General features: G+C 64.2%; 2 protein-coding genes across 4 annotated transcripts in view; both read left to right on the top strand.

Moving 5' to 3' along the window:
• The window catches only part of ZC3H3 (zinc finger CCCH-type containing 3), a 97,891-nt gene extending 93,160 nt beyond the window's left edge, over window positions 1-4,731 (top strand). Inside the window, exons 10-13 of one of the 3 annotated variants that reach the window (XR_005197265.1) lie at window positions 1,492-1,676; window positions 2,218-2,564; window positions 2,945-3,867; window positions 4,210-4,301. Coding sequence is in view for 2 of the 3 variants with exons in the window: in XM_017511522.2 (XP_017367011.1) it covers window positions 1,492-1,676; window positions 2,218-2,564; window positions 4,210-4,241 (564 nt within the window). In the remaining variant the exon portion in view is untranslated. Of the gene's footprint in view, window positions 1-1,491; window positions 1,677-2,217; window positions 2,565-2,944; window positions 3,868-4,209 lie in introns of all 3 variants that reach the window. The other 2 variants (XM_017511522.2, XM_017511523.2) reach the window with 2 other exon arrangements.
• Window positions 4,732-11,681: 6,950 nt separating this feature from the next.
• On the top strand, window positions 11,682-14,424 carry MAFA (MAF bZIP transcription factor A). Its single transcript, XM_017511521.2, has one exon. The coding sequence runs from the start codon at window positions 11,985-11,987 to the stop codon at window positions 13,167-13,169; it is 1,185 nt and encodes a 394-aa protein (XP_017367010.1). The 5' UTR covers window positions 11,682-11,984; the 3' UTR covers window positions 13,170-14,424.
• The last annotated feature ends 9,601 nt before the right edge of the window (window positions 14,425-24,025 follow it).

Raw genomic sequence — 24,025 nt, 5'->3', positions numbered from 1 at the left:
CCCTCTGGCCCCTCAGCACACCCACACCTCGGCTCACACTGGCCGTGTGGCCGGTCCCTCTAGCCACTCAGCTGGCACTCCACATCCAATGTTGCCACCAGCCGGTGTTGGAGCCGTGGCTGCATCTGATAAAATGGACCCGCATGCCCCAGGCTCCTCCCAGCGCCACGTGTGATGCCTGTGCTGGGGGCAGGGCTTTCCTTGTCAGGTACAGCCACCGCCCCCGCCCCCCAGGAGGCCTCGCCCTCAGGTCCCTGCAGGACCTAGTGTCTCTCCAGCCACAGGCTCCTGAGCAGCCCATGGGTCTCGGGGTCGACAGCACTGCCAGGCCCTGGGTAGAGGGGCTCGGACTCTGTGTAGCAGGAACGAGTAAGGGTGTGGACACTGGCCTGAGCCTGGCTTCCACCTGGGGACGCGGTGGGGGCCATACCACAGGAGCCAGGGAAGGCATGGGGTGCAGTGGGGCCCGGCTCTGAGGAGGTGCTCACGGCCAGCCCCAGGTACAGGAGCAGCACCTAAGATCACAGATTCTTAGATCAGGGGCCCAGCAAGCAGGGGCCATGTGGCTGGGAGGACATGGGTTCAAGGCTGTGGCACCCCACGAGCTGGAAGCACTCCGGCCACTCCAGTGCTGTGGCAGGTTTGAGCCACTCTTGGTGGGTCAGGCAGGGAGCTAGTCACAGTTTGCGCTGGTTCCATGAAGAGCAGTTTGGGTGCCCCATGCAGTGGGCTCTGCAGGGCGGCGGGGAGGGAATACCCTCCCTGAAAGGCCTTGGGCACGAGGTGGGCAGGCAGCTGGGCTGCAGAGCAAAGGCCAGGAGTGGTGGGCAGAGGAAGGGCAGGCTGGGCACGCTGCTCCCTGAGCTGAGCTCAGCCACTGGAGCCTTGGGCAGCCTCTTCGTGTTTCCCTGTGGGCTTGGAAGGAGAGCTGGGGCCACGTTGCTGCCCAGAGCACCTGCTGGCTGGCACGCCCCCCACCCCTTGGGTATAATTAGCGCTTGACAGGTGCTAGGGATCGCGTGCCCAGCCCAGCCCTGACCCAGTGCAGCCTGGCCTCGGCTGACCCGCCCCCCTCCCCTGACCCAGCTCAGGCCCCCCACCCCCCCATCTCTAGCCACACCCACCTTCCCGGGCTCCCTCTGGGCTGCCTGGATGGGCGGGCCAGGGTCTGGCAGAGGTAGCGGGCAGAGCCCTGAGCCATGGCCTGGCTGAAGGCTCTGGGAGTCCCCAGGCTGGCCCCGAGCTACCATGCTCTATCTGTGCCCAGGGCCTCCAGTTGCTGAGGGCCTCTTACAGGTGGGCGAGGGCCCACGTGGAGCCTCTCTGGCCTGGTGGCCTCAACCTTCCAAAAGGAAACCTTTGGCCCTAAGACTTGGGCAGAGCCTGTGGTGCCTGTGGGCGCTCAGGGGGCTGGCCTGGCCCTCCTTGCTCTTCACGTGCAGGGCCGCAGCCTCCAACCAGCCCACCTAGCTGCACCCCTTCTCTCTGCAGTGCAAGAAGAAACACACACTGGTGTGCCCCGACTTCGCCCGCAGAGGGTCGTGTCCCCGGGGCACCCAGTGCCAGTTGCTCCACCGCAGCCAGAAACGCCACAGCCGGCGGGCAGCCACGTCCCCCGCCCCAGGACCCAGCGACACTGCTGCCAGGAGCAGGGCCTCGGCCAGCCACGGGCCCAGGTGATGGGGCAGTGGGCACTGTATATGTGAGCCTGGGTGGCCCCTCCCTGTCTGGGGAAATGCTCAGGGCCCTCTGGGTGAGTCCCCCTGCCCCCAATTCCAGCTCTTCAGGCTTCAGATCTAGAAAGGAATCCCAAACCAAGCCCCACCTCCAGAGCTACCCCTACCCGAGTTCCAAGTCTGGACAGAGCCAATGGCATCCCTTGCCCATGGAGGAAGGTGGGGCTTCACAGAGACCTACTCACTGGGAGAGGGTGGGAGGTGCAGCTCCTGGAGGAGTCTGGGGCTCCCTCGTCCAGCCCCCATGCAGACCAGGAAGCCAAGGCCCTGGAGGTGAAGGGCAGGCTTGGTCTGGAGCTGGGGCCTTCCCCACACCTGACCTGTCCTTGTGGCCAAGGGCCAGGCTTGACCTGTGCCTCCAGCTCTGCCCTGAGTTCAAGGGGGCCACAGAGGCAGGAAGCAGCTGAGAGCATGAGTGGCCTGTCGCTGGGACCCCTGCCCATCACCCCTCCTCACACATCTTCCCCTTCCTTCCCTGCAGGAAGCCCTTGGCAGCCCAGCGCCCCACGAGGCAGACGCCCAGCTCTTCTGCCCTCACTGGGACTGCCCTGGCTGCGCCTCCCCACTCCCCAGGGGTGTTGGCCTCTCCCTCGTCCTCCAAGGCTTCCTCCTCCTCTTCTCCTTCCTCCTCTTCCTCCTCCCCCTCCTCCCTGTCCCCTGTCAATTCCTTGGACCAGGAGGCCCCATCTGTCCAGGAGGCCGCCTCAGCGGTGGCGCGCTCCAGCAGGCTCTGCAAGCTGCCTTCCTTCATCTCCCTGCAGTCCTCGCCGAGCCCAGGAGGCCAGCCCAGGGCCCGGGCCCCCAGGGCCCCCCTGACCAAGGACTCAGGTAGGCAGCATGGCCTGGCTCGGGCACAGGGGAGTTTTAAATGCCCATCTCAGACCACCACGTCAGAATCTCCAGGTGGAGCCTGGGTGAGTCCTGAGGGCGCCAGGTGTGCACCTGCCAGCCCGGGGGGCGGGGCCGGCCGAGGGCGAGTGTGGCGGTGGCCGCTGCGCAGTCGGCCCCAGCTGAGGGCTGATTTAATTAGAAAGCACCCATTTCTGTTAATTTGTTCTGGAAGATCACGGCGCGCTCCTGGAGAGAACAGATGTTCCCTCTCCCCCAGTGAGCATTTGGGGCTTGGTAAATGGCTCCACTCAGCCTTGTTTAGGAGAGAAAAGAGGATTTTATGGCTGCAAACGACCCTTTCTGTAAACATTTTACAGCTCTCCGCGCGTTTGAGTGACGATAAACCCCACGCAGCTCGGCGGGCTGCAAATTTGCGACCATACGGCTATCATTTTATTGTCATATTTCACGGTCGTAACGTTAATGGAAGATGCTTGCTGCAGCCTTCTCCAGCAGCTCCGCTGAGCACGCTCAAACGCCTGCCTCGGAGGGGCTGCCTCCTGCTCACAGCCTCCACGTTGGGCGTGGAGTGTGGCCAGACCCCACCCCACGAGACCTGGGCACCCGCTCCCTCCATCTGGGTGGGCCTCCCTGGGGTGGGGGAGCAGATAGGCCCCCAGGCAGCCACCTCTTCTATTTTTTTTTTAAGATCAAGAACCCGGCAGCCAATTCCAGAGCCAGCAGAGGTGGGCAGGGTGCTGAGGGGTCCCATGTGCAGCTTGGGCGGGCCCTCAAAAGGCAGCCGTGGCCGGGCACTCGGGCAGGTGGAGGTGCCTGGGACGGTTTCTGGGTAGGAAGCTGGGCTGCAGTGCCGGCGCCGCCGCAGGGGCAGGCTGACAGGTCAGAGCCGGGTAGTCTGCTGCCTGGGCCCACAGCTGTGTGCAGGCGAGTGGGCTCATCTGCCCTGAAGAGGGTCACCGGGGCAGGGCCAGTCCTGGGGCAGCTACACGGAGCGTCTGTGTTCAGTGGGCCGCCGTGGTGCCTGTGGGGTGGTCTGGGGATCTGGGGAGGGAGGGGAGGTGCCAGCACCTAGTGAGTGAGCACTCACGGGGCAGGAGCCCCGAGGTCCCCCACTGTGGGAACTGCTCCCTCCCACACCGCCTGCCTCCAGGCCCTGCCCGCCTCACCCTGGGGCCTCTGTCCTGCCCTGCCTGTCCTGCCACAGCTTGTGTGCACCCTGGCTTTCCACGTGGAAGGTGCAGCATGGCCGCCTCACGGGCCTGGCAGCCTCACTGCAGGTGTGAGTGTGTAGGGTTGCCTGGTGCTGTGTGTGCTGGGACTGACGGCTTAACCTGCAGACCTTGTGACTAGGACCACCGCCCCTGCCAGGAGGACCCTTGGATTGCAGGCAGAAGCCTCAGTCGACCCCATAGACTGAGGCTGCACCATGGTCGGGCAGGCGCAGTGGCTCACCCTGACCCGTTGGCAGCGGGGGCGGGAGCTGAGGCCTGAGGCCTGAGGCCTGTGTGCTCTTCTGTCTCAGACTCAGACCCTGCTGTTTTAGCCCCAGACCAGGGGCATTGCAGACGGGGGAGGGTCTTCTAGGGCTTTCCTGGCACCTGACTTTTGTCCTCTTGCACAGGGAAGCCTCTGCACATCAAACCACGTTTGTGAGGACCCCAGGAACCGGCCTGCACCTACCTCAGACCCCCGTCCTTGGAGAGGAAAGAGGCTGTGTCTGCCACTTTGCCCCAGAGGAGGGCCGCCCATCACCATGCCCCACCTGGGGCCACAGGGAAACTGTTCTGCCTGCCTGGAAATTTCCATGACCAGTGTGTGCCCAGGGCCTGGCCCCTGTCCCCACCCATCGCCCTCCAGGGTGCCAGGCAGGGGTGGCCTCCAGGCCTGTTCCCCACAGCCATTGGCAGCAGTGGCCCTGCAGCCCCCCAGCTCTCTCCACCCAGGTCTTGAGCCCAGTGAAGAGGCCACTGGCCAGGCCTCCCAGGCAGGTGTTTTATGTTCAGCAATAAAGGTTCTGTCCATAACTGGCTGGCTTGTCCTGACTGCTGCCACACCACCACCAGGTGGTTGGCACCGCCCCTCTGGGCAGGAGCATGGGGCCCCTTTCCTGCCTCCCAGGATAGTTTAGAGGTCAGAAGGAGCTTCTCCCCAGGCCTGAGCCAGTGCCATCTGGGATGGGGAAGGCCTGGGGGCCACTCTGGGGACCTGGGTGCAAAAGGCTGGGGCCATGGTGAGTGGGGCAGCTCGGCTGGCTCCCAGCTCCCCCGCCCTGCACAGGTGCCCGTGCTGGAGGGGCCTGGCCAGGAGGCCTGGCTGAGGTTGTGTCAGGGACCCTGGATTGGGAGAGGCAAGGCCTGGAGGGGCACAGGCTCCTCTGGGGATCTGCTCCCACTTCCCTCACTGCCGGAGAAGTAGAGGGTGGCCCCTGGGCGAGGCAGGCCACAACCTTCAGGGCCCACAGCGCAGCCTGCAGTCAGATGCTGAGGTCTCGTGCCCTCTGCCTACCTGGGCTCCAAGTGGGTGGCCGTGCCACTGCCCACCCCACACCCCACAGGGCCCCTTGGCCTGGTCCACACTCTGGGTGAGGAGAAGGCTCTGTTCCCTCAAGGTCCTGGCCTCCACCCTGGAGTGGGGCGTCCTGACATTGGCATCAGAGGGCATGAGGCGTGCGAGGCTCACAGGACAGTTCCACCAGAGCCAGCGCTGGGTGACACGGCGGTTTCCACTTCTCTCATGTGGCCATTGCCATGACCTCTTCCCTGCGCTCCTGGGCCCCAGCCTGTGGCCTTGGTCCTGCTGCAGCCGGATTGGGTGGGACAGTGGATTCTGGAAGCCAGAGCTGTGGGTGGGGTGTGCCCAGCTGGCTTCAGTCCCCTCCAGCACTGGCCTGGCTCTCCCAGACACAGGGGCTCGTGTCCATGCTCAGGGCCCCTCATGTCTACTTGGAGCAGTGGGCAGACCGGCTGCTCTCAGCCACACCCTCCTCCTTTCCCCAGGAGCAGAGCGGGCCATGGGTCCTGCACTGGGCTGATGAGGGGAGACCAGGGACACGGATTGCAGCCGGCAGCAGCAGGCACCAGAACCAGCAGCCTCGGCCTGCGGGGCCTGCTTCCCAGGCCGGCCGGACAGAAAGAACCAGGGCTGGCAGAGGCAAGGTGTCGGGGCCACCGATGGGCCCAAGCCTCCTACGCCTGTGGGGCCCCTCAGCCTTGGGCCTCTTCCCTGTGGCTCACTGTGAAAGGCCACCAGGTGGGACTGGGGGTCCCAAGCTGTGGCCACCTCTTAAGATCACCTCCCTGCCTCCCTCCTGGGCCACTTGATAAATGGGGTCATGGGCTTGCACCTCAGACTGTGCTCTCTGGGACCCCCGATTCGAGGGTAGGCACCGGGTGGACACGAGGCGGCTGATCCTCCAACCTCACTTCATGTCACCAGCAGTGTCTGCTGCAGGCCCGTGGGCAGCTGGACCCACCCATGGGTGCCACTGCCTTCGGCCACTCACCCTGGGGCTGGCACACGACCCCTGAAACATGAAATGTTTGTGGGTGGTTGGGGGTGGGGAAAAGGCTCCCTGCCCACCCAGTCAGTGCCTGCCTGGGACCGTGAGCTCTGCCATCGGCCACATGGCACGGCCACTAGCAGGCCCCAGGCATTGCTCCTGGACAAGGGGGTGTGACGGCAGTTCAGGGCTAGGCCCACTGTCCCCAGACACAGCCCCTGCCCAGGAGTGGCCAGCAGGAAGGCTCAGAACAGGCTGGACACGGCCTTTAGGGGGGCCACCATGGGGTCCCAGTCCCCCACCTGGGGACCTTGTGCAGCCTGGGCTCTGCCTGGTCCCTAGTCCCTGCTTGTCCCCTGCATGGATGAAGTGTGCCCATTTGATCACATGAGGACCCTCATGCCAAGGGGCAGCTGGCAGCAGACCAGTGACTGCTCTGCCAGGGCACCTGGCCCAGACACCCGGGAGGGCAGAACTAGGGGAGTCCCTGTCCTTGCACTGACCGTGGCCCCAGCTGAGGACAGCCTAGTGGACTGTACCCTGGTGGGGTGGTTGGAACAGGGAAGGCCTCCTGAGGAGAGGGGGTAAGCCCGCACCCAAGCCCATGTGTGCAGCAGAGGGGCGTGTGCTGGGGCAGCTGGACAGAGACCCCACAGCGGAAGCGCACATCCCCCGGGGGGATCCTCGGCCCTAGCAGGGCACGGCTGGGTCTCAGGCAGGCAAAGCGTCCCCCAGCACCGAGAAGATGGGTCTTAGGGCTGCTGCCTCATCTGAGGGAGATGTGATGGCCGCAGAGGTGGGAGCCGTGGGCAGAGTCCATGGCCCCTGGGGGAGGTGGATGGGTGGGCGGGGGGTGCAGCAGTGATTTCTGAGTGTGGCTCTGTGCCCCCTGTGTCTGGAGGGGTGCTGGCTGGGCAGTCGGATGCTGGCCTGGACCCCCCTAGGGGCTGGGAGGTGATGGAAGGGAGAGTGTCTGGGGGTCAGCTGGGAGCCCCTGCACCTTCCTGGGCTAGGCCTGTGCCCATCCTGCCTCTGAGCTGAGGATGCTGACCCTGCCTCACTTAGCGCCCACCAGCACGGGAGCTCCAGGAGGGCAGGGAGCTTGGGCGTGCTCATTCATGGCGGAGCGAGTGCCCTAACTGGCGCCTGGCATACAGCAGGTGCACCATCCGTGCTTCAGTAGGGGCACAAGGAAGGGGCGGAACAGTGCACAGGCTGAGGAGGGACTCTCCGGAGGCCCTGGATTGGTTTCTTTGGTTGTTTTGCTTTTTAACTGCAAATCAGCCCCTGCGTGGAAGAGGGCCCCCCACTCCCCAGCAGCAGGAGCAGGGTGAGGGTGGAGGCAGCCCCAGCCGGCCCCTAGCCCAGAAGACGCTGAGCCTCTGTCTGTGGGACAGAGAAGGTTCCATCTGCCATGATAACTTCCACACAGGGAACGCTGGCACTGGGGTATGGGTAGCACGTGGCTCCCTGCTCAGGCTTTCCCACCTAAATGCCACAAAAATGACACTCCAGACTCTACGAGAGGCTCTGCACAGAGCACTTACCGTTGGTGTGGCAGGGTGGGGGTTCCGGAGGTCCACGCGGCGGCAGGGTGGGGTTCCGGAGGTCCACGCGGCGGCTGGGTGGGGTTCCGGAGGTCCACGTGGCGGCAGGGTGGGGTTCCGGAGGTCCACGTGTGGCCTGGCACGGTCAGCTCAGCCCTCCTGTGCAGCTGTGCTCTGGCAGGGATGGAGGAGCTGTGCCGGACAGTCCCTTCTGGCCCCTTCCCAAAGTAAAATGCATGAGCTCGGGGCCCCAGCAGACAGCAGACTGCATGGGGTCCCACGGTGGACAGCAGAGGGGGCCAAGGGGTCAGGTGGCGGGCACCCCAATCTCCCTGTCCCTCCTCATACCAGGTTTCCCTCCACCCAGAGCCCTCTGGGAGCCCACGATGACTTCCTGGGCCTGGCACCAGCCTCCTCAGGCTCAGATCTTGACCCAGCCACCTTGGGCCCTTCCATGCCTCTCCCAGGCAGGGGCTCTGGGCTCCCTGCTCCCGGCCTGAAGGGCTTCACCCCTCCATCTGCTCAGGTGTCCATGAGGCCCCACCAGCCCCACCAACCTAGCACTCCCTACCCAGCCAACCTTCCACCTTCTCACAAGCATGCGTGGGGGACAGGCCCTAAGGTGGCCTCGTGAACCCCCTAGTGTTGATAGCCCTGGGTGACCCCTTTCCACCAACAGACTCCAGGAGGGTGGCCGGGTGCCACATCTGTGATCACAGCACATTATGCCCCGCTGAGAGCCTCTCCTGGCTAGCCCGAGGAGCAGGGCCTGTGCTGGGGACCACACCTGGTGAGGAGCTCAGAGAGGCCTCCAGCCAGCGAGAAGCCAGGCCTCATTCTACAGATTTGAGGAAATAATTCTGCCAACAGCCTGATGGTGCCTGGTGACAGAGCCCTCCCCATCCCACGTTGAGACTGCAGCCCGGCCACCTCCTAGACTGCATGCTGGACAAGGGGCCCCTGCTAAGCCCTGCCTGGACACGTGGCCCACAGAAGCCACGGGACCATAAATGTGTGTTAAGTTTCTAAACGTGAGGTAATTTGTGAGACAGCAATAGAAAGCAAATCCGCTATGATTTCACTCATTTTTATAGCTGATGTTCGGTTCTCTGAGGCCTACTCAGGAGACTGGATTTTCCAGAAACTGCAACAGTGTGTCCCAGCCCACATGCCCCTCCCTCACATGACCTAGACAGACAGTGTTGGGGCCCCTGCCCCAGGGGGTGGCTGACCTCTACACACCAGGACCACCAACACAGTGCAGCAGCCTCTGAGGCACATGTGTCCCTCCACCTTCCTCTTTGGGACACAGACACTGGGAACCACCAGCCATGCTGTGAGGAAGCCCAGACAGCCACGGGGAGCCGCCCTGTGGAAGCATCACAAGCAGCTGTTTTGGCAGGCAGCTGCCACCATCTGCCAGGCCTGGGTGTGAAGACGCTGCTCAATGGCACCATCTGTCAGCTGTCCCATCACCCCAGACCCCAAGTCCTCCCACTGTCAGGATCAGAGGCACTTGTACCTCTATTTCCAGGACACATCTCCCCAGAGCCGATGGATGACATACTACTGCCTTGTGCTATCAAGCTTCAGGGTGCTTCTCAACAAGCGACCCTGGCCACCTCCCTGATGGAGTGTGCTCCCTGGGCAGACGGGCTGATGTACACTAGCTGCTCAAGAGAAGCCCATTGGATGCATTGAGTCACCCAGTCACACAGGCTGCCCCTGTGGAATTCTGTGAGCACCAAATGCTGAAAGTTTGGGCTGGGAGGCTGGTGGGAAGGGAGAGCGCCTCTCCTGGGAGCCCAGGGAAGAGCCGTGCACAGGTGAATTCTAGGCAGCCATCCTGGCCTTGAGGTTGGGGTGGGCGGGTTAGGGCAGATCTTTGAGGCCGCCCCAGCCTCCGCCAGCTTCTGCCCCATCTCAGAGCAAGATGAGTCACTCGTGCTTCCTGTGCCACTGAGTCCAAGCCTGGCTGGGGGGGTCAGCAGTCAGTATCTCTCTGCCCGAGGTCAGGAGCTATGGCCCCTAGGAGGGCTCTCACTGCAACGGCCTGGGGTCAGGCACCTCCTTTATTCCCACGGGTGTGCTGGAGTCCTGCTGGGCTGGTGAACGAACACCCTCCCCTGGTCTGCTTGGCCTGGCAGGAGCCACAGTGTGACGGGGAGCCGGCAGCGACAGTGGAGGCACAGCCCGGTGCAAACACTCTCTCCCTCCTCAGCCCCCTTTCCAGTGAGCCCAGGGCCGCCGGGGTGTGGTGCCCAGAAATGCTGCTACACCCTCGGAGGAGGGCCGCGTAAGGGCCCTCCAGCGCCAACGACTCCTGCTGGGCTGCAGGTGCAGACAGCGTGACTACCACCAGCTCCACCGCACGGTGGCGTCTCCCTCCCCGGCCTCCCTCCCTTGGAACGCCGGGTGCCATAAAGGAAACCCCACACCCCTGACTGGCTGACCGCTCACGTGGTCTCGAGTCCAGGTACCTGGCATGGGGACTTGACTCTGCCGTCTGCCCACTTTTCTGAGCCTTCATTTCTTAGGCTCATGATACTGGGATGGTGGCTGTGAGTTAGCCACAGGAGATGGGCTACAGCATTGAGGCCTGAACGAGCGGAAGCAGGCAGGGAGCTCAGAGCCCTGGCTGGGACAGGGTCGGGGCAGAAGGGTCCCTGTAGGCGGGTCTCATGGTTTCCTTGGCCCTGTCACAGGGAGGAAGGCCTGGCCTTCCCAAATCTGCAGTCCCAGCTCTGCCCAGAGGAGTGGGAGGGCCAGGGCAGGCCAGGGACACCTGGGACACCGTGGGAAGCAGGTGTTCCGTCCTCACCGCATGACGGTCTTCTTGCTATAAAATCATAGACATCTGCAGAGGGAAAGAGGGGAAAGAAAGGCTGGTTCAAAACCCGTGGCACCCGGACCAGGCCACCCTCTGGCCTCTGCCCAACTCTTCCAGACTTTTTTCTCCATGCAGGTGGTTACATTTTAGATTTATTTTCTTAATTGTTAAAGTCATAGAACAGCAATGGAGAGAATTGAGAGAGAAAACAGTAGGCCCACTTCGGGTCACCCGCCCTGTAACACCTGGTGCCCGGCTCCCATCAGCCACTCGCTGGCTCGGGGACCTGGGGTCACAGGCCCACCACCCATCGTGGCCGCCTTTGCCCAGTTTCCCTGAGCGGTCTCCTCCCAGCAGGTGCGAGGCCGCCAGGTGGAAATCCCTGCCTTCCCGTCTGTTACCCGGGTCCCACTACTGGCCCAGCCAGGCGCCTCCAGCCCGGCCGGTGGGCAGCTGGGGCCCGGGATTCCGAACGCCCTGAGGGGCCTGCCCCCGCCGCGCTCACCCACCCGCGTCGTTCCGAGACCCCCACAGTCCTGCGCCCTCCGCGGGCCCCCACACGCCGGCGCTCCGTCCCAGGCCCCACGCGCGTGTCCCCTCCTCCCGCCCCGCGTGTCCCGGCGCCCGGAGGTGCCGGCAACTTTGTTGACCAAATTCCTGAGCGCGCTGAGCTGCAGGCTAAAAATAACCGGCCCAGCGCGTCGCGCCCTGACGGGCCGCGCGGTGTCACCCGTGTGCAGAGCCCCGGGGTCCCGCCGCCGCCAGCGGAGTCCAGGCCGGGCCGCGAACCCAGGGGGCCGGGGGCGCCCCGCCGCGTGGCCCGAGGTGGTCGAGGCCCCGAGGGGGTCCCCGGGCGCGGCCCCGCTCTGCTCCCCCGGACTCTCCGGCCGCCGGCTCCCGGAGCTGAGGCCCCTGGGGACCCCGGTTACCCCGCGCGCCCCCAGTGCGCTGCCCGTGCAGTTCCCCGTGATGGCCGCCAGAGGGCCCTGTCCCCTCCTCCCGCCCGCGGCCGGTCCCCACCCCTTCCCACAGCTGTTTCCCGCAGGAGATTGACAGCTGGGCTCCGAGTTGCCATGGGGATAGGCAAATGAGGGCGGCGGGGCCGGGGCTCCGATTGGCCCGGGGGCGCGCGCCCCTCCCAGGGAGGCGGGCCCCGGCGTCCGGCTCTATAAAGGGGCGCGCCGCTCGGCGTTCAGCCGTGGGAGGCGGGGCCGGCCGGCGGCGCGGGTGGGGCGCAGGAGCCGACGCGGAGCAGCCCGAGGCGGCGGCCGCGGGGAGGGGGGGCGGGAGCGCGGGCCCCGAGCCGCCCGAGACACCCGGCCGGCGGCACCCCCGGTGCGCCGCCCCGGAGTTAACCACGTGAAACTTTTCCCTGCGCCCCTCGGCGCCGCAGCTCCCAGCCGGCGACCCCCCGCCCCCGCCGGGACCGCCGCCCGCGGGGAGCAGGGGGGGGAGAGGCCCGCGGCTCCCCCCCCACCAACGCCGCCCGTCGGGGCGCAGCCGGGCGCGGGCCCCGGGCGATGGCCGCGGAGCTGGCGATGGGCGCCGAGCTGCCCAGCAGCCCGCTGGCCATCGAGTACGTCAACGACTTCGACCTGATGAAGTTCGAGGTGAAGAAGGAGCCGCCCGAGGCCGAGCGCTTCTGCCACCGCCTGCCGCCCGGCTCGCTGTCCTCGACGCCGCTCAGCACGCCCTGCTCCTCCGTGCCCTCCTCGCCCAGCTTCTGCGCGCCCAGCCCGGGCACCGGCGGCGGCGGGGGCGGCGGCGCGGGCGGCGGCAGCGGCGCGTCTCAGGCCGGGGGTGCCCCGGGGCCGCCGAGCGGGGGCCCCGGTGCCGTCGGGGGCGCGTCGGGGAAGCCGGCGCTGGAGGATCTGTACTGGATGAGCGGCTACCAGCACCACCTGAACCCCGAGGCGCTCAACCTGACCCCCGAGGACGCGGTGGAGGCGCTCATCGGCAGCGGCCACCACGGCGCGCACCACGGCGCGCACCACCCGGCGGCCGCCGCGGCCTACGAGGCTTTCCGGGGCCAGGGCTTCGCGGGCGGCGGCGGCGGCGGCGCGGACGACATGGGCGCCGGCCACCACCACGGCGCGCACCACCCGGCGGCCGCCGCGGCCTACGAGGCTTTCCGGGGCCAGGGCTTCGCGGGCGGCGGCGGCGGCGGCGCGGACGACATGGGCGCCGGCCACCACCACGGCGCGCACCACCCCGCCCACCACCACCATGCCGCCCACCACCACCACCACCACCACGGCGGCAGCGCGGGCCACGGCCACGGCCACGGCGGCGCGGGTCACCACGTGCGCCTGGAGGAGCGCTTCTCCGACGACCAGCTGGTGTCCATGTCTGTGCGCGAGCTGAACCGGCAGCTCCGCGGCTTCAGCAAGGAGGAGGTCATCCGGCTCAAGCAGAAGCGGCGCACGCTCAAGAACCGCGGCTACGCGCAGTCATGCCGCTTCAAGCGGGTGCAGCAGCGGCACATTCTGGAGAGCGAGAAGTGCCAGCTTCAGAGCCAGGTGGAGCAGCTGAAGCTGGAGGTGGGGCGCCTGGCCAAGGAGCGGGACCTGTACAAGGAGAAATACGAGAAGCTGGCGGGCCGGGGCGGCCCCGGGAGCGCGGGCGGGGCTGGTTTCCCGCGGGAGCCTTCGCCTCCGCAGGCCGGGCCCGGCGGGGCCAAGGGCGCGCCCGACTTCTTCCTGTAAGCGCCAGACCCCGAGCCCGCGCCGCCATCGCCGGGGACAAGTTCGCGCAGGCCTCCCGGGGCTGGGCTCGGACTCCGCGGTCCCGGACGTGCTGGCCCCGCTGCGAAGTCTGCGGGCGCGGGGCTGGAGGCTCCTTGGCTCCCGGCCCCGGTTCGCGCGCGTCTGCCCGGGTCGCCGTCCTGACGTTGCGCGGGGGACGGTGATTTCCAAGGAAACTTGAGCCAGGTCTAACTTCTTTCCGAGCGTCCAGTTGTACATATGTCGAGCGCGGTTCTCCGTTCCCACTGTCGCCCTGCCCGCCGAGGGGCTGCGCAACCGTCCGTCCCTTCCCGGGTAGCCCCTGCCTGCCCCGGTCCTCCTCCTCCGTTCTCGTCTCAGCTTCCCTTTCCCTGCCTTTTTAAACTCCTCCTCCCCCTTTTAAAATCAGTCTTATTTTCGAGGTATTTATATTTATTATGCTTGGTGATTACGAAGGAAAACTTCGGAGGAAGCCCCTTCCTTCCCCAGCCGGCTCCGCCCTCAGTCGCGAGTCGCAGCATGTGTCGCTCGCCAGGAGAGGCCCGGCCCCTGCCTGCCCCCTCCCCGCTTGCCCCCGACCCTGCTACTGGCGTTCCCTGGGGGTGAAGCCAGGGACGTCACCTGTGCTGTGTCCAGGCCTGCTGTCCTACTATGCTCATGGGGGGAGGGGGGTGAGTCCTGTGCTCAGCTGGGTGGGGCTGGCCCGGACCCCGAGCTGCTGTCTCTATGCACCAGAACGTATCTATGACTCCTGGGAAAATATATCTTATTTTAATCTTCAAGAGAAGTGAAAGAAAAAAGTAATGCAGAGTATTTCTAGCAGAAAAGAAAATTTTTTTAAGAGGAGGCTTTGTGGCCAGAGCCTCCTGGCATGGGGCGGGTGGAGAAAGTGTTTTTATTTTAATTTAAATTGTGTTTCGTTTTGTTTGTGGAGTCTTTCTTTAATGCTTCATCACTTTTTGGACTAGCGGGGAGAGAGAGCGAGGAGGCGGGTGCTCCCGCTCCTGTAGGCTTCGCCAGGCCCCTGGGACCTGCCCAGTTTTCTGAGGCCCTCAGGGGCCTTCTCCGGGATTGCAGCCCGTCCGCACCCCGCCCTTGAGCACTCGGAGTGGAAGACGCGCCAACTCGTTGGAAGTTTTGTTGTGTTGTTGGTTTTCGTTCGGTTCTTTTTTCATTTGCTACGAAACTGAGAAAAAGAAAAAAAATACACAAAATAAACCCGTTTAGATCCAAGTCACTGCGGCCTGGCTGGTTTGTCGGCCGTGTTTCAACCCGAATGGAAGGAAGAGGAGGGCCCTGCGCTGGGCTTGGTGCTGGCCCTGGGTGACGGGTGGGCCCTCGGTGACAGCAGGACCAGGGAGACACTGAGCAGCGAGGCGACGTCAGCCAGCCCACACCCTGCAGACCTGGGCCCTCTGCGACTGCCCTCAGCGAGGAAGGCCAGGGGACTTTTGGGGAGAGTCACTGAGGCAGGCTGGGGGCACGGGGCAGGAGGCGTCCTTGGGGAGATGCACTGCTGCATCCTGTTGGCCAGAACTGTCCCCAGCGCTCAGAGCCTGCCCGTCTCCTCTCCCACCTGAAGGTGCAGCCTGGCCTCTGTCCTCTGAACTGCTGGCTGGGCATGGACTGGGGTCTCCGGGGAGGAGGCAACACCCCAGAAGCCTCACCCACAGGGCCCCAGGGCAGCCACAGGACGCATCATAGACGGTTCCCTCCCTTCACCGCCGGAAGAGAGGCAGGCGAGGGTCCCTGGTTTGCAAATTTTGAGAGAGGGCTTCTGGTCTGCGAGGGCTCCCCGGACTCGCCTTCCTTGGGAGGAGGCTGTGCTCCTTTTCCGTCTAGGGGAAGCAGAGGTTCTTTCTGGGGATGGGACAGAGTTCTCTGCGAGTGAGTCTCCTGAGGTTGTTTTGTCGTTTCAAGCAGACAGACCTGGAGGAAGGTCCCCGCCCACCTCCGCCTTTGCCTTTGGGTCTCTGTGGGAGTTTGAGCAGAGCCCTAGCAGGGGAGCTGGCCGGGCCGGTGTCTCTTGAGGTAGAAAGTGCTGGTGGGAATTAAAGAAATGTGGGTCCGAAGCAAAGCTGAAGGGACGAAGCCGGCAGAGACTAGTGGGTTCCAGCCCGCCTCGGGTGGCTCTGTTGCCAGGGGCTCCACCCGGCCCGGCTTTCGCTCACAGAGGCCATCCTTCGCCGAGGAGGGGCGGGGAGCCTTGGGCACATTCTGCATTGGGAATCAGCTGGCTGAGTTCTTGTAGTCCGAAGTCGTAAAGAGCAGAGGACACGGGACACCTGAGTTTCACCATCGCTGCCCGGAGGAGCCCTTTGTACAGATCCTTTCTCCTGGCTGAGAAACTGCAGGGCCCAGTGACTCCCGGCAGCCCGGCTCAGAGGCTGCCCTTTTTGGAGTGGTGGCGGTGAGCAGGGAGAAGTGTCACCCTCCCGGCCCCTTATCCCCACCCCAGGCGTCCAGGAGCCCGGCACTCAGCGGCCAGAACTGCGCCTCGCGGGGCATGGGGCCTGGGAATGCTGCTGGAGGCTTCCTGGGTTTGGGACTCAGAGGAGCCCAGGGACCCTCTGCTGTGCGCGCCGGCCCTGGGGGCCTTCCGGCTCAATTCACTTTTCTCTTTTGTATTTTCTCTCCTCCTTCTCTGTCTTTCTCTTTCATCTGTCCCCCTCCCCGCCCCCCCACCACACACGAGGTACAGCAGGCAGGTGAGCACGGGGACGAAGGGACCCCTGTGGGGTCTGCTTATTCCTGTGTTCAGAGGTAGAGCTTTTCTGAAAACCATTCTGGGGGAGCGGTGAACCCCGAGGGAAGACAAGACGGCCGTGTGTGGAAAGAACCTTTGGCTGCAGGCGCCCTCGCGACCACCCACAGGGCACACCCCCGACTCAGAGCTCCGCACAGCTCCAAGGGCTGGCTGGAGGCCTCGGTTTGCCCTGAGGGCGTCCCTGGGGCCAGCGTGACCCTTCGGAGGCCCTGCTGCAGCCAGGCCTGCCTGGGGCCGGCAGCGGGGTTGGGGTGGGTGGGCAGCTCTGGGGTTCCTGGCTGAGGGAGGTTGGGTGGACGTGGAATCGGGGAATTGGACCCCTCAGCTCCTCCTCACTGGGCCTGGGACCCTGGAGGGCAGCAGAGCTAGAGTGCCAACAGCACTCCTGAGCACGTGTCCCTGTGCGTGTGGAGGCAGCGCCAAGGTGCCCGAGTCTGAAGGCAGCTGGAGGGCGCCTGGAAGGGGCATCCTCAGCTCAGCTCCTGGGACCCCAGCCCCTGACCGGTCCTGTAAGGTAGCTGACCTCATGCACACCTGGATGCTCCCAGAGGTCAGTGATGGTGCCTGGCCTGGGTGCCCCCGCCTCTTGTCACTGGAGCCAGAGCAGGCAGGGCCTCCTGGCACCTCGAAGGTGCTGTCCTCTGCCTTCCTGGAGGAGGCTGCCTGGGCCCACAGGATAGGGCTTGTCTTTCACACACCCTGACCACCACCCCACCCATCCCACATGCCCACCGGGGGCCCACAGCAGGGACCCAGGTGATAGTCCTGGCCCAAGAGCTCCTGAGGGAGACACCCACCTGAGTGTCCTGCGGCGGCCCCCACGAGAGCCCCGTGTGAAAGCGGGAGCCTGGGGCCTGAAGCTGCCTTAAATAGGGCCATGCAGCCTGAGAACGAGTTCTCAGGGCAGCTCAGATACGTGGCCCCAGGAGTTGTGCCCCGCCTCCTACCAGTGGGAGCTGCCATTTCCCAGAGAGCAGGGAGAGGCTGAAGGGGCCAGGGTCAAGGCCCTGGGCCTGGGTGGACACCCACGGCACATGCTGGATGCGTGCCCAGGAACACGGGCTACACTCAGCCCCCCACACTCACCCGTGCCCAGCAGCTTACCTGGATGGGCTTCGGCCCCCTGCCTTAAGCACCCATCGGCCACACGCAGGGCTTGGGCTGGGGGTGCTCACGGCAAACGGGCCTGCCTGGGCTTCACCTCCTTCCCCTGCAATTCCCAGGCGCTGGGCCGCGTGTGCCCTGTCTGCAGCCTGCAGCCCCAGTCTTTGTGCCCCCCTCCTCCACGGCCCCCCAGATTCCCACAGTGGGCGGCTGTCGGCAGGGCCCTCCCCGGCCTCCTATAGAGCTGGCTCTGAGATCACGGCCAGCCCCAGCCCAAGGCTGGGTACACTGTGGCATGTGCACACGGGCATGGGCACGCAGGCATGCAGACAGCCCAGCACGTGGGGGCAGACGCATGCACACACAGACTCTACCACGCGGACACACATAGCAGACACACCTGTGGCCATGAGTGCACCTGGCCAGCACATGTGGGGGTGGACTGACACCCATACATACACCTGTGGCTCCTCTGCCCCACATGCACACTCACCCCGTGGTTTTGTCTGTGTCAGTCCTTCCTGCCAAGCCCGCCTGGCCACAGCGGGTTCCTGACACGGGCCACTCCAGTGAAGTGCAGTCTTCAGCCGCTGTCCGCCTGGTTCAGCCCAGCCCACCCCACCCTGTCCAGGCAGAGGGGTCCCAGCCACACCCTGCCTGTCTTTGCCACCTCTCTCCCAGCCCTGGTTCTTGGAGTCGCTGTGAGGGACCAAGATGCCCTCCAGGATGGAGGCCTCATCCTCCACAGCCGGGTGCTGAGGGCTCCCTAGGGTCACGCCCTCTTCCAGGGACGGATGTGGGGTGCAAGGCCCAGCCGCCCATTGGTTGGAATGATCACTAAGCAGCCCAGCCAATTGTGGGGGGCTGAGGGCTCCACTGGCTCAGCAGGGCGTTGGCTCAGCCCTGGACACCCTGAAGGGGCCTGTCCAACAGATAGGCCTGTGGCAGGTCACAGTGTCACGAAGGGACTTGGCCTGGGGCCAGCACTGACCTGCCTCTGGGTATGGCTGGGAGCCTGGGGACCCAACACCTCCACCCTGGGTCTCGAGGAAGGGCAAAGCCATCCCTGGCCCAGAGCTTGGGGACGTGGAAGGGGGTGGGTGTCAGGAAGAGCCTGGCCTTTTCCCCACGGAGCCTCGGTCTCCCCACCTGCCAGCCACTCTGGGAAGCAGACACCTGGGAGCTTTGAGACAGCCACAGAGGCGATGGGGACATTTGGAGAACAGGAAAGGGCCACCGCCCCTGTGGGGTCCATGCTCTCCCTTGCCCAGCCCCCACTCCTCCCTGCTGTCTCACAGCTGGACCAGCCCTGCCGCTGCTGTCCCTGGGCCTGGCTGCCTGGTCAGCACTTCCCAGCCACGGAGTCCAGCGAGGGCTGGGGAGGCCCAGCAAGGGTGCGGGGCAGGGTCTGAGCCCAGCCTGGCTCCACCCTCACAGGGCCCACCTCCCTAAGGCTGAGGGTCCTGGCAGGTTGCAGGGGGGCAGCAAAGGCTGAGGTGAGGACAAGGACTGGGGTGGTCCGTCTGGGAGAGTGTGGATGGGGCGAACCTGGGGGAGACCTTTCTTAACAGGAACTGGGAGGGGTACGGAAGTGGGGGGGGTAGATGCAGGGTCTGGGTTCCACCTTGATGATGGAACCCCTGGGGTTGCACAGGGAGGGGCAGCACAGGGTGGACTTTGGGGGTGCAGTGTGTGGGTCAGCAGGGACAGCCTGAGGCTGTGGGCCAAGCCGGAAAGGGTGGAGGTCTGTGGGGTCCGGGCTGAGCCTGGCTCCTGGGGGGTGTCTCGAGGTGGGGGTGGGCAGCTCCAAAAGGAGTGTACTCTGGGGTCCCTGAGAGGAGGTATTCAGATCCCCGGGGTCCCTGGGAGTGGGTGGCGGCCAGGGGAGTCTAAATTAGGGAGTCTGGGGCGGCAGGGGAGGCTGGCCGGGAGTTGGGGGCAGCCAGGGCCTGGGAAGTGGGGACCGGTGCTCAGAGGGCTTGGCAGTTGTGGAGGAGGAGGCAGGGCCTGGGCGGGGTCCGAGAGGGAGGCTGACCCAGGAGGGGGGAAACCTGCTTCATCACCTGGAAGGAAGAGGAGACAGGGGTGCAGGAAGAGAGTGTACCCCCAATCAGGTGGCAGGAAGGTGGAAATAGCTAGGACCCCACACCCGACCCCCACATGAAGTCTGCAGCCACACGGGGAGCAGTGACAGTGTAATTTGTGGCTGGTGGGCTCAGCGCCTGCCTGATTCGCAGTGATACCGCTCAGCTGCCCAGGGCTCCAGCTGTCACAGCCAATTAGCCTGAGGCCAGGGAGGAGGGGCGGGCGGGGCGGGCATGAAGGGGTCAGCCGGGGAAGCCACGGGGGTCGCAGGAGGGGCGGGCATGGGAGGGGGCCTCTAGCTTTCAGGCCCGCCTGCGCCGCCAGGCACCCTAAACCAGCTGTGGAGAGCAGGAAGGTGAGGCACCCCCAGCAGCAGCCCAGCAGGCCTGAAGCCCCTCAGCCCAGCCCCCGCTGTCCGCTTCAGCCCTGGTGTCCCCCGAGCCTTGCTGCCTCCTCCGTGCCGGCCTCTGGGACCCCAGCGGCCTTGACGCCTGGCACCCGAGGTAGGTGTCCCGAGGCCAGGTGGGATCAGTTCAGCCTGGAGGATAATTCCTTTCTTCACTCAAGCCACCGCCTTCCCAGACAGAGCCACTTCGGCCCCTCCGTCCCATGCGGCAGGCTCCGCCCTGGGGCCTCCCTACCCACACTGCACCTCCTGGCACCCCCTCAGCCTGGTTTCGCTCCTGGGGATGGCCCCTTCCCCTCTCTCCCACCCAGCCCTCAGAGGCTGACACAGGGAAGTGTCTGGAACAGGACAGGCACCAGGCCTGAGGGCCCTGATAGCCCCCCAGGAGCAGCCTGGGAGCAGCGGTGACAGTGTAAGCAGGGTGCTGGGCACAGAGGAGCCCCAGGCCGTTGATGGGGCCCCCATGGGACTCTAGGGGCCGCTGGCTTCTCTGTGAGGGAGGGTCCTGGAGCCCCTTCTGCAGTATCCTTGATCCTGCTCCTGGCTGGAACCCAGGTGTCTGGTCACCTCCCCGGCGGGGGGTGGGGGGAGGGTCTTAGGGATAAACCCCGTCCTCGGGGAATTCACACGCCATGGGTGACCCCTCTCCAGCGGTTGCCTCTGCCCAGCTCTTGGTACAGATGCCCCAGGGGAGCTGGTGCTCTGGGAGAGGGGTGTAGCCCACCGCTCCTCTGGGACAAGGGAGTTTCAAATATGGGGCCCCTGGCTGGGCCCCCCCCCCGCCAGCCCCAGCTTCTCCCTGGAGCCTCTGGTCTCCATCTTCAACCCTAAGGCTACCCCACCACACGGAAGCTGCCCATGCTGTCCCCGCCCTGGAGCCCACGCTCCTGAGGGACCTGCCGCCCCCTGCCCCTCCCCCAGCCTCAGCACTCCTGGGCGTCCTCCTCATGGGAAGCCCTTTGCCGACCCCACAGCCCGCAGCGTCCCGGAGCGCAGAGCGCAGCTCCCTTGTCCCAGAAGCTTCGGCAGTGCAGGTGCCTGGCCTGTCCTCGGCCCCAGCTCCGCCCTCTCTACTGGGGCCCGGCGGTTGCCCCTGCCCCACGGCCGGGGTCTCCTGCCTATTTGCTGCAGTGCTGGGGAGGGGCTGTGCTGTGCCAAGCAGGGCACTGGTGGCGCAGCAGACGTGTCAAGAGGCCGCACTTCTAGGCAGACATGCGTTGGAGTGTGGGAGACGCTCGGGCTTGGGCACCACAGGGCACACAGCAGCGGTGCCGGGACCGTTACCCCAGTGGAGTGGCGGGGGCAACACGGTCCTGGGCAGCACAGGGCATGGCTATGGGAAGAGGAGAGGGTGCTGCTAGCACACTTTAGCCAGGCGGCGGGCGGCACGGGGCTCGGTGATGGGAAGAGGGACTGGAAGATGGAGAGCAGGAGGCAGGGCAGGCCAGAGAGGGCAGGGCCAGGAAATCGGGAGGGGAAGGGCGGGGAGGGAGGGGAGCCTTGGTAGGTGGCGGGGCCTGCGTGTGGAAAGTGGCGCTGGAGCAGCTTCACGGGAGCAGCCAGTGAGATGGGAGCAGGGCGGGCGGCCAGGAACTGGGGACAGATGCTGGGGCCACTGTGGGGGCAGCAGGGGCTCCTGCTTCTGTTTAGAGGATCATGGGGGACACTGACTGGAGCTGCCACGGTCCAGGGAGGTCACTGGCCAGGCCCACTGAGACCCTCAGTTTCTTCCTCACTTTTCTGCCCGATAGTTTCAGACAAGCTCGGAGCCCTCAGCTTTCTCCGCTGTAAAATGGAAATTGTAATAATAGAACCTGCCTTCCTGCGATTTCTTGCAGATTAAATGGGCCACGGGTCACACGCAGGGCTGTGGGCTGGCCTCCCACCCTTCCATTCCCGCTGGTGGTTCCCTGCAGAGATGCTTCCTAGCCCAGCGTCTCTTCCCTCTGGGTCCTGGGGGTGTGGCATCGGGGACAGGACACTCTGTCAGCCTTGCGCCCTTCCTGGGCCCACCACCCCCCTGGAGGAGCAGGAGGCTGGCCCAGATGCCTCGGAAGGGCAGCCCCGCAGCGCATCTGAAGGTGCTTGGTGTACCACGCCAGCACCACCATACTTGAGAGCTCAGGAGGCACGTGGGGTGCCGGGGGCTCGCGCAGGGTGGCAGTCTGGAAAGGCCCTGGTTTCTCCCCACCACGTCCAGGCCTCTTCCCTGCAGCAGGGTGGGGGCTGCCATTGCCTTGAAGGTGGGCCAGGCAGGGGAATGTGGGTGCAGGCGGGTGAGGCTTTGGGGGATGGGGATTGGGGTGGGGCCCTGGGCCTCATCACTGGCCTTGGCTGGGTCAGGTGGGCACCTCCCAGCCACCCCCCCATCTAGTCACCAGGCCACCCCCACCATGGTGGCAGAGGGGCTGGACTGGAGGAGTCCTGACCTCTGCCCCTCCCCAGCTGGAGGTGGAGGGGGAGCAACCTCTCTGGGCTCAGTCGCCTCATCTGTAAAAAGACACTGACCTCTGCCCTCCTTCCATGCGGCATGCACACAGGGGCCTCATGAGGAGTAAAGAGAGGGGTCTGGTCAGCAAGCCCTTCATCAGTCTGAGAAGGCTTCTTGGAAGAGGAGGCTTTGTTCAGAGGGGAGGGCGTGGAGTGGGATGTGCCTCTCCAGGTGCACTAGGGCAGGGTTTACAGGGGCACCCCGAATCTGAGACCAGAGACATCTTAGCCAGCTATGTGGGGCTTGCAGAGGGGCCGGAGGAGCAGAGCTTGGCTCCTGGCAGGAGGGGAGGAGCAGGCGTGGGAGGGGTATCCAGAGTTGCTGTCCATGGGGGTCCCCGGCTCAGCCCAGCTCTGCTCCCAGAAGCCTTTCCCGCCCCTACTCAGCAGCAGTGTGCGGACCCACCACTCCAGTCCCCTCCTCTCCTAATTCCCTCACCCCTCCTTGCACAGCGCTTCCCAGAAGACCCAGGCACTAGGGGCTGTCCTTACGGACAGAACAGCCCCAACCGCTCCCACTTTCTGCTGAGTTTGGGGAGCTGGCTTAAGCTGAGCTCAGAAACTCTGGGGCCCTGGGGAGGGCACTTAGGGCCACGTTGAGGTTAGATCCAGGAAGGCATGACATTTAACATTCTCCAAAAGAGAATTCTTTCTGCAAGAATTCATGCGGCAAGCCCAGACACACTTCTGGATCCCGCTGTCTAGCACACTTTAGCCATTAAATCTTCCTACCCACATACACATGAATAACACTGCAAATGCACTCTGTAATAACAAATAAAAATATGTTGTCTAATCTTTCTTACCTGGAAAGATGTTTACCGAAAATCTCAGGGCCAGCTGAGCTGCTGCCCACACCCCCAGGCCAGGAGAGCCCAAGAGGCACAGTGCCGGGGTGGGAGGGTCACAGTGACCCCTCCTTTCCCCCGACCTCCTTTCCTGGTGACAGGGAGAAGGAGCAAGGTGAGGAGGCTTCACTGTGACTCTCAGACCGAGAGCTGTGCTCTCATTCGCCTTTGGAACCTCTGGCCTGAGGTACCTTGAGGCTCACTGATGTTCATACCTTAACTGCAGACCTCGGCAACTCACCGAGAAATGTAAGTACAGGTAGCAGACAGCTAAAGGAACAATGACTCCAGCAAATTAAATGGAAATTAATGACTGTGTTGTAAAAGTCAGAAGCTGATGGCCCAGGGTGGCCGTGGCGTCTTCTTCACAAAGTGCTGCATTCAGGCTCGTTCGTCTTGGCCTGTTCTCCCAGGGTCCCCTGGCCCAAAATGCCAGCTTCTACCTCAGCTGTCTTGTGGGTAGCCCCCCATAAAGGCACCGAGGAATGAGAGCTAAGCAGAGCCCTGGCACAGTTAGGGCCTGAGGAATATCTCACTTTATAGTGTTACTACTCAGCTATTTCCTTTTATATAATCGTTTATATAATCATATATTAGTTTATAGAAATAGGGCTTGAAGAATCCCTTTATATAATCATTAATAGTTGATAGTATGAGTGCCTAAAGAATATTTCCCTACATATATATAATTATATCTTACTTCATAATCGGAGGAATGCTTAGAGTGGACACAGTACAGAGCATGAATTAAAGGATAAGCAGCTTATCATCAGAGGAATGTCTGGAGCAGACACAGTGCAGAGCATGATTTAAGGGAAAACAGTTACACCAGGACAAGAGTCCATGGCCCAGGCGGCAGCGTTCAGTATCGTAAAGATACCTGCTGTATGGCAGGCTTGGGGCGAGAGCCACCCCTCCTGATAAAGGAGTTGTAGGACCTTGCTCCAGTTCTTGAGGAAGGCCGTCCTCAGACCTGCAATCCACCTTGGTGACTGTGAACTTTATCAGCTCTTGCTACTGTGCTGCTCGAAAAGCATCTTCTGGGCTGGGCGCGGTGGCTCGTCTGTAATCCCAGCACTTTGGGAGGCCGAGGCGGGTGGATCACGAGATCAAGAGATCGAGACCATCCTGGTCAACA

The sequence above is a fragment of the Cebus imitator genome, unplaced genomic scaffold, assembly GCF_001604975.1.
Source record: "Cebus imitator isolate Cc_AM_T3 unplaced genomic scaffold, Cebus_imitator-1.0 Scaffold449, whole genome shotgun sequence".
Classification (NCBI taxonomy): Eukaryota; Metazoa; Chordata; class Mammalia; order Primates; family Cebidae; genus Cebus; species Cebus imitator.
The sequence above is the reverse complement of the archived record's forward strand: the minus strand, read 5'-3'. Positions and strand labels throughout refer to the sequence as shown.

Bases quoted from the DNA above. Each gene is read 5' to 3' on its own strand.
- MAFA (XM_017511521.2), top strand. From the start codon at position 11,985: ATGGCCGCGGAGCTGGCGATGGGCGCCGAGCTGCCCAGCAGCCCGCTG.